Source organism: Perna viridis, chromosome 12 (assembly GCF_037379345.1).
Source record: "Perna viridis isolate PV_CMFRI_1.1 ecotype Kerala chromosome 12, ASM3737934v1, whole genome shotgun sequence".
Classification (NCBI taxonomy): domain Eukaryota; kingdom Metazoa; phylum Mollusca; class Bivalvia; order Mytilida; family Mytilidae; genus Perna; species Perna viridis.
This window is the reverse complement of record NC_142456.1, coordinates 5,830,602-5,847,820: the sequence shown is the minus strand read 5'-3', so window position 1 is coordinate 5,847,820 and position 17,219 is coordinate 5,830,602. Positions and strand designations below refer to the sequence as shown.

The 17,219-nt window shown below is 32.0% G+C and overlaps 1 protein-coding gene across 2 annotated transcripts in view; it reads right to left on the bottom strand.

The window, feature by feature from the left end:
- LOC148600973 (uncharacterized) overlaps nucleotides 1–17,219 on the bottom strand; it is a 169,015-nt gene that overhangs the window by 111,131 nt on the left and 40,665 nt on the right. For both annotated transcript variants that reach the window (XM_088555206.1, XM_088555207.1), the window contains 27 exons: nucleotides 17,080–17,122; nucleotides 16,579–16,733; nucleotides 16,004–16,095; nucleotides 15,657–15,702; nucleotides 14,106–14,360; nucleotides 13,750–13,807; nucleotides 13,148–13,323; nucleotides 12,295–12,468; nucleotides 11,730–11,957; nucleotides 11,462–11,504; nucleotides 11,062–11,228; nucleotides 10,456–10,638; nucleotides 9,493–9,711; nucleotides 8,908–8,950; nucleotides 8,587–8,762; nucleotides 7,851–8,024; nucleotides 7,259–7,474; nucleotides 6,882–6,924; nucleotides 6,348–6,505; nucleotides 5,609–5,776; nucleotides 4,994–5,258; nucleotides 4,587–4,750; nucleotides 3,694–3,867; nucleotides 2,421–2,636; nucleotides 1,699–1,741; nucleotides 1,079–1,419; nucleotides 326–550 (listed from right to left, as the gene is read on the bottom strand). In XM_088555206.1, coding sequence (XP_088411332.1) covers nucleotides 326–550; nucleotides 1,079–1,419; nucleotides 1,699–1,741; nucleotides 2,421–2,636; nucleotides 3,694–3,867; nucleotides 4,587–4,750; nucleotides 4,994–5,258; nucleotides 5,609–5,776; nucleotides 6,348–6,505; nucleotides 6,882–6,924; nucleotides 7,259–7,474; nucleotides 7,851–8,024; nucleotides 8,587–8,762; nucleotides 8,908–8,950; nucleotides 9,493–9,711; nucleotides 10,456–10,638; nucleotides 11,062–11,228; nucleotides 11,462–11,504; nucleotides 11,730–11,957; nucleotides 12,295–12,468; nucleotides 13,148–13,323; nucleotides 13,750–13,807; nucleotides 14,106–14,360; nucleotides 15,657–15,702; nucleotides 16,004–16,095; nucleotides 16,579–16,733; nucleotides 17,080–17,122 — 4,245 coding nt within the window. The remainder of the gene's footprint in view (nucleotides 1–325; nucleotides 551–1,078; nucleotides 1,420–1,698; nucleotides 1,742–2,420; nucleotides 2,637–3,693; nucleotides 3,868–4,586; nucleotides 4,751–4,993; nucleotides 5,259–5,608; nucleotides 5,777–6,347; nucleotides 6,506–6,881; nucleotides 6,925–7,258; nucleotides 7,475–7,850; nucleotides 8,025–8,586; nucleotides 8,763–8,907; nucleotides 8,951–9,492; nucleotides 9,712–10,455; nucleotides 10,639–11,061; nucleotides 11,229–11,461; nucleotides 11,505–11,729; nucleotides 11,958–12,294; nucleotides 12,469–13,147; nucleotides 13,324–13,749; nucleotides 13,808–14,105; nucleotides 14,361–15,656; nucleotides 15,703–16,003; nucleotides 16,096–16,578; nucleotides 16,734–17,079; nucleotides 17,123–17,219) is intronic.

Sequence of the window (17,219 nt, the reverse complement as noted above, 5' to 3'; positions counted from 1 at the left end):
TTGAATTTATTACAATTCAATCATACAATCTGTAATATAAATTGTTTCTGTTAATGGATAAATCATATACAGATCACTCTTTGTAATCTTCCAATAAATAGAAAAATATAATTTATCAACAAAAACTGATAAACACAGCAAGTATCATTTTCAGTAATCAAAAGGGAGCTATATATGTTTTATCATAAAATCATTATCACAGGAGCAAAAAAAATGTGATGAAGGACAAACATAGATGGACCAATAACATTATACAATAATATAACTGACAAAATGCATACATATAAAAAAATTGAAAAAAAAAATATTACACCAATCAACTTACCCCATGCATAAGTCAAGAAGTCAAGGTCAATCACAAGTTTCTCGATTCCAATCTTAAATGACCTTTCACACATGTTAAGGTCAAAGTACGAATGGAAAGATGTTCTGAGTACTGGTATGTACAAGCAACAGTCTATAGATGTACAGTGGGAAGCAATATTACACTTTGGTGTAGCTATGGACAAGGGAGTTAACTCTGTCAGATTACCAATGGGGTGTGGGCATTCTGAAAAAGAAAAAAAAAGATGCAAATTGTAAGGAAATAATTCATAGACAAGAGAGCTAACTCTGTCAGATTACCAATGGGGTGTGGGCATTCTGAAAATGAAAAAAATGGAAAGGATGTAATTTGTAAGGATGTAATTAATGGACAAGGGAGTTAATACTGTCATATTGCCAATGGGGTGTTGGCATTCTGGGAAAAAATAAGTAAAACAAACTTTAATCTAGAGATGATAAAAAATTGAAAAGGTTTGCATGTATTGAAAGAAAGGGATATAAGTTGTGTGTTTGCAGTTCTGCTTACAGGAAGGCAGACTTACAGTCATAAAAGGACTTAGCCATAAATTTTAAAAGAAATTTGTATCAACAAACTTTTTTTTATCTGAGAGTGTAAAAAATGCTTCAGTTTTAACATTGCATTAGGCATCACACAAATAGCAGTAAAATTTGGCTGCATAATCTTATTTTAATTAAAATCATAGACCTCGTCTAGAGAAAATAATTGAACACTTTCATAACAACATAAACTCACCATTCCTCCAGCCAGTTATATCCCCCGACTGTGACTGGTACATAGCAGCACTGATATCACACTGTGGGTCTTGTTGGTATTCAGCTATACCAAGTCGTTCCAATACCTGTTCAACAACAATGTCCGTCAGCTGATTCTGTAAGGAAAGTCCTTGTTCTGCCAAAAAGTCAGAGGCACTAAAATTCTGGAGGCTTATTGTCCAATCACACCCAACTTTGGGGAGATAAAGATCCTTGACAATCGTAAGTTCTGGGTCACATGGTTTCCCTTCATCCAGACATATCTTAAGGTCCATGTTAAGCAAGATCTTTTTCTCATCTGGGAAATCATCGACAGTGAAACTGAAATAAGAAAGCTTAACAATTATTCTCATTAGAAGGCAAAATAAGTGAGGAAAAATTCTTATCCTAAACATGAACAAGAGACTGCAATATTTAATAAGGTCAAAAGGTCAAAACAAAACTAATACACAGGAAAACAATTTCAAATTAAATAGAAAAAATATGCCTTTTTTTTTAAATTATTTTAACTAATCCTTTTTTTTTACAAATGAAAGATCATGTTTTTAACCAATAAATGCAAAGTTAAAATAAAGAATACCATGTAAATGCATTACTCACACAAGGTGGAATACTTCAGTTAGTTTAACTGCCTGCTGTACACCTTAAAAGCAAAATACATAAATACAATTATTCAATAAATAATCTAGTGTACATCTTGGTCAAATATTGTAAAGCTTTAAAAAGAAAATGATCAAATTAATCACTCCAAAGTTGCCCTAAAACAATCAAATCCAAATGCACTGCTAATATTCTTCCTGTTCAAAACTAAAATCGTCCTAAAAGAAAGTAATACATGTATGAACATTTAAAAAAAAGTCATCCTATCCTTCATTTAGTTTTATGAAAATACAGCCAGTTCTATCTCAGATGTTGTGGACAATGTTATGTCCAAATTAAAGATCAAAACCCATATACCCCACCTACAACCCCTAAACTTTGTTTGCAGAGTTATAAGGTATGTGTAAAGGTTAATTAGGGCTATTCCGTAAATTTCTTTCATCACAACTTTTCAGAAAACAATATACAGTTTTCATACAATACAATACACAAGATTTCACATAGAAATGTATTTAAATGAAGCACCAACCTTCAAATTGTTGGGAAGGAAATTTTGAGAAGGGGTCATTTTCAAAAAAATGAAGGGCTATTTGTTAATAAATCATATCAATTTTTTTTTTAATGAAAGGGCCATTTTCTGTCAAAGGGGCAAAGGGCCAATGGTCTTGCCTTTCCAACCCCTGACCCTCTACCTCTCCAATTTCTTAAGAGGTAGTTCTTACCATTGTCAAATGAGAAGTAAGCTTCATCAATGCCATATTTCTCTATTCCTGCTCTAATCCTGTTCCGACAGCCATCAACCAGTATGTAGAAATGGAAAGACCTCTTAATGAATGGTATTTCTACACAACATTCTACTCCTGTACAGAAATCTGGAACGTGGCAGCTAATGGTTTTATCTGATGGTATGGCTGGTAGGCTGAACTTGACTGGACATTCTGAAATTGGAATGTCATTAATCAGAATTCTTACAGTGTTTTCATAAATTGAACTATCTATATCTTCACTTTTTTTAAGGAAGATTGATTGACTGATTAAAGTTTAGTGTCAAATGGCAGGTAAATTATGCGTTTCTCGACCAGGTGTACATTTCACAGAAAGTTGTAAGTGTGAAATTGATCGTTAGTTATGACGTCACAAAGCTATTATTGGTTGTGACATCATTACTTACGATCAACTATACATATACGACTTTTTGTGAAATTGACACCTGAACAATAAATTAATCAAACAGACCCTGCTTTGACATGGACCATGAAGAACATGTGCTAATGTTGTAATCTATGTTGGCTCTATTCTTCAAATGTTTTCACCTGCTACAAATTTCCGGCATGGTTTTATTCAGATGAAAAAAAAAAAGGAAATCAAGAGACGAAAGTGTTCAATATACTGGACTATAAAAACAACAGCCATAACTGTAAAATTTGGAATTTAAAAAAAAAAACAGAAATTCTATTTTAAAACAAAAAAAAATCATGCCTGAAATTTTGTGAAAAAGAAATGTTTGAAGACATTTCTTCAAAAGATGTTTTTTTGTCAAAATCTTATCCTATTCATTAGCATATCATGTACCACCCTTCTTTATAAAGACAATTCTCTAATAATCACTCCAAAGCAAAAGTACAGACTGGTAAATGAGATTATGTTTCAAAACAAGTCAAAACTACATAAGCATGTTAATCTGAAATAATTATTTTATCCGACTTTTATTCCTGAAATTTGAAATTAGAAAAAATGCTTTAAGTATCAGCTTTTAGAAATATAAAAACATTCAACATATAAAATATGCACACCACATACCAAAGTATGGAATATCTCTACCTTTAATCTTATTATCAACAATGGAGAAAATGTTTACCTGAAAAATTTTCAACTGAATTTGATGAAATAGGTAGGAAAAGTGGTCTGATTATACGTTTCAAGTGCCTCAAGGGAGAGAATCCAACCCCTAAATGAAATTTCAGTTTTCTATGACATATATATACAATGTTATACCTTTGTTCCAGCCATCTACAGATGGAACATATGGAGCACTACTCCTGCTACACTGAGGGCTCTCTAGGTACTGGGTTGCTCCTATCTGTTCCAGGAACAGGGTAGCCACATATTCTGGCATCACATCCAGAGCATTACCTGCCTGTTCCTTCAGGAAATCTGTGGCAGATATGTCTACAAAGAGAGTACAATGACCATCATTTTGGAATAGTAGTTTCTCTATTTCTTTCCCTATTCGTTATGATTTATATAAATTTTTGTTCAATCAAATGCAAATTATTTTCTCTTGTACACTGATTGGTCTAAATTTATTGCAATTTAAATGAATAATAGAGAAAGTCTTGAAATATAGAGGATTTCATGCATAAAGTTCACATGAAAAATGGGTATTCGTGAAAAAGACCAATCAATTTGCATTGGTATATTGGTATATTCAGGAGAAAAAGAACTGTTCTGTACAAGAAGTTTATTACCACATTAGTAAGTTTTGGCAGTACAGATTTGAAGTAATAATTATTTTGACTATAGAAATATGATAACAAACTGCTCAAAGTGAAAGATTATTTAGTCTTCCTCAGCATATCAGATTTTTTCCCAATAATATTATAATGAATCATATATGTATTTACCCATTCAGTCTTAACTATACATAAGATTGAAATGTATGTAGTACGCAGAAAAATATCAGCAATTTTATTTTCATCCCTTAGTTTTTAAAAAAATTAATAATTTCTCATAATGTCTTTTAAAGCTTCGCAATCAGGTTGAAGAAAGCAGATAAAGCAACATCCAGTAAAATCGGTAAGGTATTTTTTAGAGCATTGCAATAAAAAAACTTTCCCTACCTAATGAAAGGCGAAACAATGTGGCCTTTATAAGAAAAGGAAACTCACTTGGTAGAGATAAACTGGCCTCCAGGTTACAAAGGGGCTTTGGTAACTTAATATCTTTCATTATTGGCACTTCAAACACACAAGCCTTGTTCTTATCTAGACACAGTGCAACTTTAGCATTCACCAAAAACATCTTCTGTGCCTTCAAGTCATCAACAGAAATTCTGAAATAGAATGGAACTGCATTATTTCCATCAATATTAAATAATATATTTGTATTTCTTAAATATTGATTTAAAGATCTAAATGATCTTAAAATCAATTCTACAACTGACAGTGATGAAATAATATTAGTTCTAAATTAAGGAACAATTACAAGTTGCTTGGATCATCAAATGTAATAATACTGCTACAAAGTACACTAATAATGAGTGCTTAGTGTAAAATGCTGTGTTTATGGTACTTACGTTATACGGATCACATTTTGTAATGTTATGTATTCTTCTTTGCCCCATTCATAGTTCACCAAACTTGTCTTCCATGGTAGATTTTCTATTCCAACTTCAAATGTAAATTCACAAGCATCCAACTTGACGTAGAAGTTGACAGAAAGGTCCAGCTCGTTAACATCAAGACAGCATGTGATACCTGTACAGGTATCCATCAGGTGACATGTCATTGGAATGTTAGGACTAATAGATGGTAGAGCAAAAGGCAAAGATAGGCTGCAATCTAAAGATAAAAAAAATAAAGGGTTGGCAAAAACTGTCAATTTGCAAACACACAAAATCATGTTCTATGATTAGGACTAAATAAAAATCTTCATACAATAACAGTTAATATTTCTATATTTTCTTGTTTTACATTTTCTTGGTACTTTACGCTTCCATTATTTATACCTCTTTTAAATCTATTTTTTTGTGAACTGTACTTCTGAATTTAGAATCAAAATCTGTGGTCTGATATACTCATTTCAATCAATATGTTAGTCATGACAATTAGAAATAGGATTGTTCCATTAACATGTACTTATATGCCAACATAAAAAAAAATGTAATGATTTCTGATCTAATAGAGCATACTATTGGTCCAGCCATTAATGTCATCCAGGAAAGGGTTTGCTGCCCTGCTACAGGCTGGAGATTTCAGGTAAGGAGTTAGTCCTAATGCCTCAAGTAACTTGTCTCTGATAAGTCCCTGTACTTTACCAGTTACTCCATTCAGATTCTTGAAGTCGTCTAGTGAGAAGTCTGGAAGATAATAAAATATTACGATTATTTTTTTCAAGTAAAAGATTCATAAAACATCAGAACTGATTTTACAAATTCAACAAACAAAATGAAAATTAGTAAAATGGGAAGTAAATATACAGTAAAATCGGAATTTGAAAATTGAAATTCTTCTTTCACACCAATGAAATCAGTTTTGATATATTCAACTTAATTAGAACCTTGAATGTATGCGTTTGAAATTCAGATCAAGGGCAATTCCACTTAGAAATTAATGGATTCAAATAAAAATTAGTGCATTTATTTAATGAACCATGTAAATTTTACTCTGCAATTTCACATAGGAAACCATGCTCAGAGGCAAAGTTGAAATTTAGCAACAATCTGGCATTATCATAATTGTCAACTATTGAAACTTGAAATAAAGTGTCCAAAAGACCACACAGTGTTCTGCAGTAATAAAATAAGCTACATTGGTATAATGTAGCCCACATTTCTATCTACATATCTATTTCAATCATTCACTAGGCCTGGGTAGATCTGTATTAAAATGGGCATACAATTTTTTCAAAATGTTTTTTTTTAATCTTACCAAAGTTGGCCGCATTCCAGTTACATCCAAGTTTGGGAAGTTTTGTGTTTTCAAACACAGGTACTGACACCAAACAAGGTCCTTCTTTCTCAAAACAGACACTTAAGTTCATATTTAACATGTACTGCCCTTCAGCTTGTAGGTTATGAATGGAATAGCTGAAAAAAAATAGTACTAATGGTTACACATTAAAATCTTTAAAAGAAATTTCTAATGCAATTGCATAACAAATATGATTGATCTATCAAGAGAAGTTCATATTAAATTGATGCAATCAGAAATCTTAAAGTGAACTATGACCCCAGGTAAACAATACTGTAGTGTCCTCTTGTGCATGATTTTTCAGAAAGACGACTAAAAGCGAAACACTATTTTCTTGATGCTTATACAATTACGGATGCATGACATCAATCTTAATCCTATGAATTCTTGCATGAAAACAGTTGCCACATTTCCAAATCAGATTCAATGTTGTCTCTCTCTCTCTTCAAAAATAAGTATAAAAGATGCATACAATATTAAGATAATACTTACTCCATTCTTAGGACTTGTAAAACTGTCATGGATTCCTTTTGTCCTGTTAAAAAATAAACATAATATCAAAGACAGATTCAGAGAGATAAAATGACTGCAGTTCCAAGATAAAAATATAGTAATTAAAAAAAGGATAAAAATCATTAAAAGTCTCTACCTGGCATTAATTGATCACTAACCGACAAGGATGAATTTCTTCCTCCAATACAAAAAGATACCATTAGAATTAGGACATTTTCCTTGTATCATTTATACATGCCAGTAAACAGCAAGCATGACTTGACAATCCTGTTATCCCCTAAAGGGACACATGGCCTCTGCAGCATTCTTCCACTATTGTGTGGCTAGCAAATATACTCTTAATGCATATAACTCACCCCAGTTGTAGTTCACTATGGTGAAATTGAAAGCTCTCTTCTCAATTCCAATGCTCAGTTTCCATTCACATGCATCTAAGAGGGCATAGATACGGAAAGACTTGCCAATCTTGCCAACATCAACACAGCAGTCAATACCAGTACAATAGTCCGGAACGTGGCAACTCACTGTTCCTCTAATCTTAGGCAACTCCATTTTACTGGCAAGTGGGCAAGCTGTTCCAATGGGTACAATATTGTCAGAAATTTTAATTCACAAACCCCATTTGCCAGGTCCTAACATCTGTGTGAGACACCTTACTTATTTCATTATTTATTTATTCTTAACAGTTTGTGACATCATAAGATTTTTGAATATTCTAAGGTTTAATATTTCAAAAGTTTTGTGGCATCCTGGACGGAATGTTGGTGAATGGAAAAGATTATTTTATTTATAGTTTGTTAAAAAAGTATGGAATTCTAAAAAATAAATACAGAACAACTGTTGCCCTTAACAGAAATATATCAGAATTTTTATCAGAAAAAAAATGCTGTCTAAGTTGAAGAATGTTTTCATATTATTTTGACATTTTTAATTAAATATCTCTCTTACCATCAGATTTCCAACCATTGACAGCTCCAGCATAAATACCAGAAAATCGGTCACATGATGGATTATACAGAAACTGGGTCAAACCAATATCATCGAACAGTTTATTAGCCAGAGCTGTAGAGAGAGATTGTCCTGCCTCAAGACCTTTGTCTTTCACCCAGTCAATCAGTGAATCTGGAATAAAAAAGAAAATTCAATACTTTAAAATTTATTGCATGACTGATTTCTTTTCAATAATTTCACAATCAAGATAAAAATCCATAAAAATAGATTGCAGCACATAAGCCTTCTTGTAATAGAATACTTTAGATGCAAAATTAAGTAGCCACTAAATTGGAATGATATAAATCATTAAAATAAGTATCTAAAGAAAAAATTATTTACATGTAGAGTAACTGTTTTAAGTAGTTTGCATCATCAAAGTTTCTTCTAAATTAAGTTTTTTTATGAAAGATATGCACCTTTCTTAATTATAGACATGACTTTACCTATTTTAAAAAATCTGCAATGTTGGAATTCCATGTTTCTTTTAATGACTAACCAGTATTGATTTTTTTTTTAAGTGGAGGTCGTGTTCTAATGCAAATTTTGAACTTGAGCTGAATTATGTTTATTTTAATCAGATCAAGTCATTTAGCTTAAAATTCATTATCTCTGCTTTCTTACTGCTTAATTCTATGCATTACTATATTCAGACTTGTAAACCAAACATACTTGTCAAAGGGAAGTAACTCACCAGTATCACTGGACCATGACATGCTCATGTCACAGAGAGGCTGTGGGAATTTTTCACCCTTCAGGATCCAAAATTCTATTTGACAGTCCTGAGTAGAGTCCAGACAAATCTGTAATCCAAGGTCAACTACCAACTTCTTCTTGTTTCCAGGTTCTGTAAGTCTGTCCACTGAAAACCTGCAATCATTATTTACTGTGTTACATTACAGATTATGAAATACATGTAGTCTTATATAAATTTAAAAAAATATTGCTTTCATGTAACATGGCAATTTTTGTTGATTTTCACTTCAATTACTATTCATGCTAAATTAAAACTTACTTGATTTTGATGACTTCTTGAAGTGGGATAGTAATGATTTTACCTGTATAAGAAAAATATATATGGTGTATAATAAAACTATATATAAGTCACCACATGCACAGCAATGTATTCTAAAGAGAAAACTAAGCTAAAACTTTCATACTATTTAGATTTGCAGATGTTGGAATAATTCATTTGTAATTCTATAAATGCAAATTCAAAACTTTTAATATTTAGATTTGTTTTGGAAATGTGAAGAAAAACAACATGAAGCATAGAAAATCATGCTCTTTAGTCACCTTGACCCTTGAACTATGACTCTAACAATAAATGAATAACTGTCATTTTCGTTTACTGGGTTGATAAAATCCATCAATATATCTTGATTATAGAGTGTACACACAATTGTTACAGTACGATAAATTGACAGAAGGGACAGACAGAGGGGTAGATGGAAGCTCTTTAATAGCTTTCAAAGTTCAAAGTTTTAAAGCTTCATTTTAATGAATTAATTAATCGTTAGGAGGAACACTTCTTCTAAGAAGTTATTTTTTAGGCATATCCTATAGCTAACTAGGCACAGATACAGAGACAAGTACTTACCCCAATAGTCATCAAAGTTCAGAACTTCATATTCAAAAGTCAACTTCTCAATACCACCACTAATGACATAATTACAGGTGTCAACATACAGGTATGTCCTTAACGAGATATCCAGATAATCATAATGAAAACAACAGTCAATACCAAAACAATAATCAGGTATGTAACAGTTAATTGGGTATGTCATGTTTGGTGGTGTCACAAAATCCAAAGGACACACTGTAAAATAAAAAAAACATTGCTTTTGTTTTATAAATATATATCTACGCCACATAAAATAATAGTTAACAAAGCAAATTCATTTAATGGTAGATATCAATCTCATTAACTGATTCAGGATTATTCATTGAAATTTGCCAAAAAATAGTGAAAACTTCACCAACACCAAACACAAATTTTGGTAAATAATCAAGAGACAGAGACCCCATCAACAATTATTAAAATAGGGTGCTGGGTGTGGTCAATGATCAACCACTGCATCAGTGCAGTGCACAATAAACTTTTCAGTTACAATCCGGATGCAATAAGAGAACCACTTTTGAAATTCCAATCTGATTCCTCAATAAGCTAAACCAGAAGTCAAAAACAGGGTAATGACAGCTAGCTGTCAACTTACAGGAATATCCTAAACAAGATATATAACTAGAAATTTTATATTTCAATCTGAAACTGTGTTTAATCTGCATATCTGAGAATATACTTGGTGAAAAAAATAAGGGATGAATGGTAGTAAGAATATGACAATGTGTCCAATATATTTGGCATATTTTAGAAGTCTATAAAAACGCCAAAATAAATTCTGTTAATGTATTTACTCTGAACTAAAGTGCTTACTGCAGCACTAAGTATCTGCCAATACCAAATTTGACAAATTTCTTTTAAAATTCTTTTTTGCCTTAAAATTGCCAAATTTTTCATCCCCCCCAAATTAATCCACCATACATTATCTACAAATATACATACTATTTTTCCAGCCGCCAACACTAGGTTGATACTTGTCATCATTGCGGGAACATCCAGGATCTTCCATATACTCATCTATACCTAACTGTTGTATTAAGAGCTGAGCTACATTCTTAGCCAATGTCCCTTTGAAATCTGTAATGTTTATTCCCAATTGTTTTCCCCAATCAATGGCAGAGAAATCTAAAATAAACAATTCTCATATTATGATGAAATAGTAGTTAGTATAAACACTCACAGTTAAGTTTTGATTTGGTTATATGTATTTTTCAGAACCATACCTCTTTAAAAAAGATTGCATAAATTTTCCAAACTTTTAGCAAAACATATCTTATGTTATAAATGTGTAAAAAGATATCATTGTCATCAGACTACCATTTGTAACCATTGCATTTGAGTAATTGTCATGCTGTCTTTTATTTCATGTGTTTTCCAGTCAATCTATTTTGTGATTTTGGAAAATAAGGGATCATATTTCAATCATGTGAAAGGCTTCTTTGACTGTGATTTCAGTTACAGCCTAATTTTTAAATTGCAGTTCTTATGAAGAAAATAACAAACAAAAAAAATGATGTCAAAACTTTCCACAGTTTACAATATACTTACTTGACAAGCTCATAGTTGCAGTCATGTCACAGAGTAGCTGTGGTATCTCAGTTCCTTTCATGATGGGAAACTCCAAGCATTGGTCAACATCATCAGGATTAAAGCAAACATGAGCACTGAAGTCTAAAATGAACTTTTTCTGTCCAGCAGGTTTCTTCAAAATAAACCTAATAATGGAATGTATACTACATAAATGTTGAGTAATAATGATACAAACAATATGAAAACAGTTTTAAAATCTCTCTCTCTTTTTTAAATATTGTAGGTATGTGGAAAGATAAATGAATGGAGAAAGGGGCATATAAAATTGAAGTCACGCCAATCATCCCCAAGTCTATTTCAATGGAATACTAACTATAACAATAGTACAAACAAAATTGTAATGTCATTTTGTACTCACTCTAGTTTCACAACATCTTCAATGTTGACTATCCAAGGTTTTCCTACAATAAAAGCAATTAAGCTGATTAGTAAAGAATTGAGATACTTGTTCAAAATAATAAAAAAATGTTTATTCTTCAGTTGCAATATTTGTTCTTTTTGTCCCCTTGAATACAACATGAATTAAAAATTGTGCATTTGAAATTTACTTTTTAACAATGGTGCAATTCATTGTTTAAAATAAATCTTTTTGCATCGATAGATATCCGAAGAAAAAAAGAACTTACCCCATTCATAACTGTCAATTCCTCCCTCAAACAGGGACAGGTTCATGCCCTTGGAGTTAATACCGAAAGAAATACTATATTCACAAGTGTTTATGATGAAGTAGGCATGGATTGTCAGGTCAAGGAATGGTATTTCTCCACAACAATCTATACCACTGCAAGTATCTGTTATCATGCAGGTCATAGGGCCGTCAATGTCTGGTAACTTCAGTATACTCATTGGACACTCTGCAATAGAAATATATGTAGTCAAAGATGCAAAATTACAAGTATGCCTCATATTACTCAACATCAAAATTACATGTATTTCAAAGTCTCCCTATTTGAATGCTATACATGTAAATGTATTTAATTCTATAAAGATAAGAGAAATTCAACATATATATTCAAAATTAGACAAATCTTTAAAAAAAAATAAAAAAATCAGCATTTAGCATGTATACTATTATACCATTGTATGTACTGTGTCAATGAGTAATGAAAGTTCTTGTATTTCAATTTGTAAAAAATCTCATTGTTTGTCAATAATGAACATGATCAATGAGGTAGACCAATATCTACTAACGATTATTCCATCCCAGTATATTTGGATTGTAAATTCCACGTTTTCTGTCGCACTTGGGTCCAGCAAAGAAGTCTGTCAAACCAAATTGTTCGAGTACGTACTGAACAGCACCCTTAGCCAGCTGTTTCCCAGCCTCATATCCTACATCCTTCATCATATCAGTCACTGAGAAATCTGAAATGCAAGTAGAAATTTTTTAATGTTAACAAGTGTCATAAAAGTAGAATTCAGAGAAGTTATATTATACACAGTATAATTTTGGCAAACCATTTTACTCCCCAAAAAATGTTCTGTTCTCTTCTAAAGCTTTTCTAAGATAAATACTGTGAAAGTACTATTGTTTGTGGAGTACTAATTTTTGTGGTTTTCATGGTTGAGCCAAACCACAAAATTAGGTTCCTAACGAAACAGAGATTATCATTGATGTGTTAACTGAAAACCTTAAAACCACAAATTCAAGACTTCCTTAACCCACAAAAATTGGGATCTACAAATTAAAGTTCTTTCACAGTTTGTAAAATAAAATTCAAATTGGGTTACAATGTCCTAACAAACTTAACGGCTAAAAACCCCATAAATAACATGTATATCAAAGCATACTAATCAATATTAATTTTCATAGTATATACAGTGAAACCTACAAAAACTGTATGAGACAGTAAGGTCATGTTCAGTTTATGCAAGTGTTTGGTGTATGCAGGTTTCAAATTTATTGATACTGATTAAATAGACAGGAATTTATAAAGGTATCTGGTTTAATGGACAGGTTTTACCAGAAGTTCCATTTCTATTCTAAAATATAAAATAATTCAACCTTCTCCATACAAACAAGAACAATTTGTAGCTTCCTTACTTTTATTGAACAGTTGCGTGATGTTCCTAGAACAAAGTGGTATTTCCTGTTGGTTTAGTAAATGAAGACCTTCCTCTATGGGTACACAGAATGGATCGCCATCAAATGGGAAACAAATCCTTACAGTACAATCAACAATGAAACCCTGTCCACCTCCCATCTTATCAATGGTGTATCTAAGTTTTAAATTGTGAAATTTTATTATGCATCACTTTGACATGATTTTAGAAAAAACAATGAAAATCAGAAGTCTACAGTTAAATAAATGATAACAGTAAAATTCAGATTTAAAAAGGCAGACATTTAATCAGGCCGTTACCATGTATCTTACTGATTACCGAATTTCTATTGATAAGTTGAACATGATATTGTATTACATCTGCAATTAATCTTCAACAATGGTGAATAAATCAACAAAATTTCTAAATTTTTCATTTATAAAAAAACACCTAGGTGTTGACACTGAACAGCTTCAATTTATTTGGATCACACCATTTTAACCTTAACTTTGATAGTGTTAAAAGGTTACAGCCAAAATTCACAAAAATTATAAGGTAAAGTACATGTATAGATATATACATGTCTACACTAATGACACTAACTTGATTTGTACAGGTGCTTCTGGATCAGCATCTCCAATGTTAAGTGTACGCTCTTCACCTGGAATAAAAGTGATCCCCCTTTTAATCTTACTACCCTCATTTGTTATTCATAAACGAGGCTATACTGGATCCCTGTCCATATTTTACTTTCAATCACTTTTTAATTACAGCCGCCTTGTTTAAATTGAAGCTATTTTTTCCCCTATCCAATTTTCAAAAATGATAATGATAGAAATCTCAATTGATAAAAAGTCCTGAACCAAATAAGTAGAACATAATTGATAGTATGAATTTAAGATGAAAACTGTAATAATAACAGTTATCTTCAGAATTACAGGGGGAAAAAAATTTCTTACCCCAAACATATTCAAACAGAGTCTTCTTGTAAGTAAAAGTTCCAAATCCAACATCGATTTCAAAGTCACATGGACTCATTTTGAACCAGAATGGGATGTTGTACTGTATCGTTCTGCCTCCAAGGGCAGCTGGAAGGTTGAAGGACAAATCAATGGCACAGTCCAATCCAAAACAATTCTGTGGCATTTCACAGTTCACCATGTGTTTTACTGAAGCAGGGAGGTACTTCTTTACATCAATCTGCCATGGGCAGTCTAAAATGGATTCAAAAACAATGTATATTAAATATCAGCAAAAATATGTAAGTGTCAAAAAAAGACGGACCATTAAAACCAGACTACTTTTTATGATGGAAAGAAAACTAAAACTTGCATTGAGCTAGAAGACGCTTACTGATGGCAGTGATGAACATTAAAGGAGAAGACCATGTTATTGTGCAAGTCATAAATATCGAAACTAGTCTTTTGAGTGTTCATGAAAATTAAATTGAAACAAAATTATTTCCCTTTTTTAATTAATTAATCACGATTTAAAATTAGGCAATTTGAATTTCCTGCGTCCATGGGCGCCACCATGATTGGTTGAGCTGTGATGTCACAAAGTCGGTTTGTAAAGTGAAAGTAAATAGGTAATTGATAACGACGTCCAAAAAATCTCAAATCTGGGATTTTTCCTCTATAATTTCAACCCAAAATTAATAGAAGAAAAGATTGAGGCACAACATTAAGTGAATGTCAGACAACGTCGACGAAAACCGGGATTTACTGCCAGAAGATTAGTATGTCATAGGAAAATCTACTTCCAAAGAATGTTTGTGTTGCCGATCAACAACTTTTAGAATATTCTCTTTTATCATTCCTGCAATCGTAATTTTGACAAGACAACATGTTTTGGTGATTAGATAAACAGGATCGGAGAAATATTTACGGAATATTCTATGTTTACATATTATTTACAGTACTTGTATCAGTACCAAACTGACTTAATGACATCACGAGCCAATCGAAAACTTTCAGTTAAAATCAATAAAGTCTGCTTATGATCTTCCTTCAGAAAGGAGAGCTCTGTACGATGGCTATTTACATATATTTCGAACTTTGCATAGCCTTGAGCATTTTATAAAAGCGCATTTTGTATTTAAGGTTGTTTATTTTTGTTCACCTGGGTATGATTTATCATAAGAGCCAAACTTAATGCAAAGGTAGCCTTTCCCTTTAAGTCTGTATCAAAACGTTCTTAGCCTGTCAGTGGAGTCAGTGTCATTGTATCTTTTGTAACTGTAATTGATACTGTAGGGACTACTCTAACATTCACCAGCTACGGAAGTATTGCATACTCTTGATGAGTACTCATCAAATTCAGTTTGCTTTCAGCTGCTTCGTTTTCTGTCTTGCTTTTATCTTTATTTTCTTTATTTTGTCTGTATCATTGGACTTTACAGGAACAAACTTCTATATACCCATTACAATGGGAATGTTAATTACATGTTAAATTTCTTCCCAACATCTACCATTTTAGAAACTAATAGTTTTCAAGTTTTAATGTTTTACCTGTTGGTCCTGGTGGAATTGTAATTGGGCCTTTCATGAACACAGTCTGCAAGGAAAGAAAAAAGAGTAATCAAGGGAACCAAGATTCTAGCAGAAAACAAAAGAATGTAACCCAGGGACAAAGACCAGACAAAGAAAAAACACATACACACAACATACAACATAAAATTGAAAATAGTTTAAAAATGTTTCAATATCATTATCATTGTTTGCTTTACCAATACCTATAGATTGTCTAGTTCTGGGGGCAACCCCACTTTGAGAAAATGTCAATAAAACAAGCCGTACATGCAGTGCATAGGCCACACCAAAATATGACTACCTGAAATGTATGTGTAATTACTTACATCAAGTTTGAGTGTCCGAAGGATCAAATCAAAGGCCTCAGCAGTAATGGCACCTCCCAGTTGGGCAGCAAAGTCTTTAATAGTACCTGAACCTAAATCAAATACATGTACTTCAATCATAGCAGCCAGTGTATTGATATGTTAGTTCAGATTTATTGGTTTTCAAGGTATTCAAGTTGTTCTTGGTTTTCCATTTTCCATAGAGTCACATTCACAAAAGGTTTCAAGTACAAAAGTAAATTAAAGTACATCAAACTCAGTTCAATTCATACCATTAATTTCATATTCAAGAATCTGATATTAATTGTTAAAAGCTTGAGCAGCTGAGCCCAGTTTTTTCATAAGATATATCCACTGGATAAAGAACAGTACAATCTCTAACTTAACCAGTGGATAAACAGTTTTGAACAAATGAACCCAGCTGGAAGATAAGTATTTATCTGCTGGAAAACTTTTATAAATAGAACTAAACTTATCCATTGGATAACTTTAGTCCAGCTAACAAGTAGATTCAGGTAATTACAAGTCCTTTCAACACAATGTATTACCATCTCTCTACAGCACTAAATTCTAACCTGGCAGGGTGAAATCCTCATTACACAGTGGAATTGGTACTTCATAGTCTGTAATGACATACTCATCTAGGATACATTCTCCTGAGATACAAATCTTCAGTCCAAAATCAACAATAAAAACTTTCTTCACATCTGCATCTCGCTGTACCTTAAACCTAAAAGATTAAAATGTACATTACAAAACTGGTTTTTTTTATCTATATCCATCCTTTCACATTTTTTCTACAATTTTTTTGTCACCTTTCCTTTATATTTACTATTAAATATCCTTTTAAGTATCAGTCAGAAGGTAATTCACCCAAAACTGATGGAACTCGCTTTTATTTCTTGTACAGAAACACTTACTGATCAGATAACCAGTCTTAGTTTTTAAATATATAGATTGTGTGTGAAATTGGCACATTGCAAGAATTACCATTCTTTATTCGGTTTGATTTTTGTGAATTATAAAAAGGGCAATAATCCACTTCTATCATACCGCTTCCTCCCTACAATACTTACTTGACAACTATGTCTGGAGTGATTTCTAAAACTTCTTCTTTACCTGCAAAAAAATTGGCAAAGTTGTAAAAATAAATTGCTGAACAGATACGAAATATGAAGTATGTCTACTACAATCTTAAATTGTAAATTAAATTCTA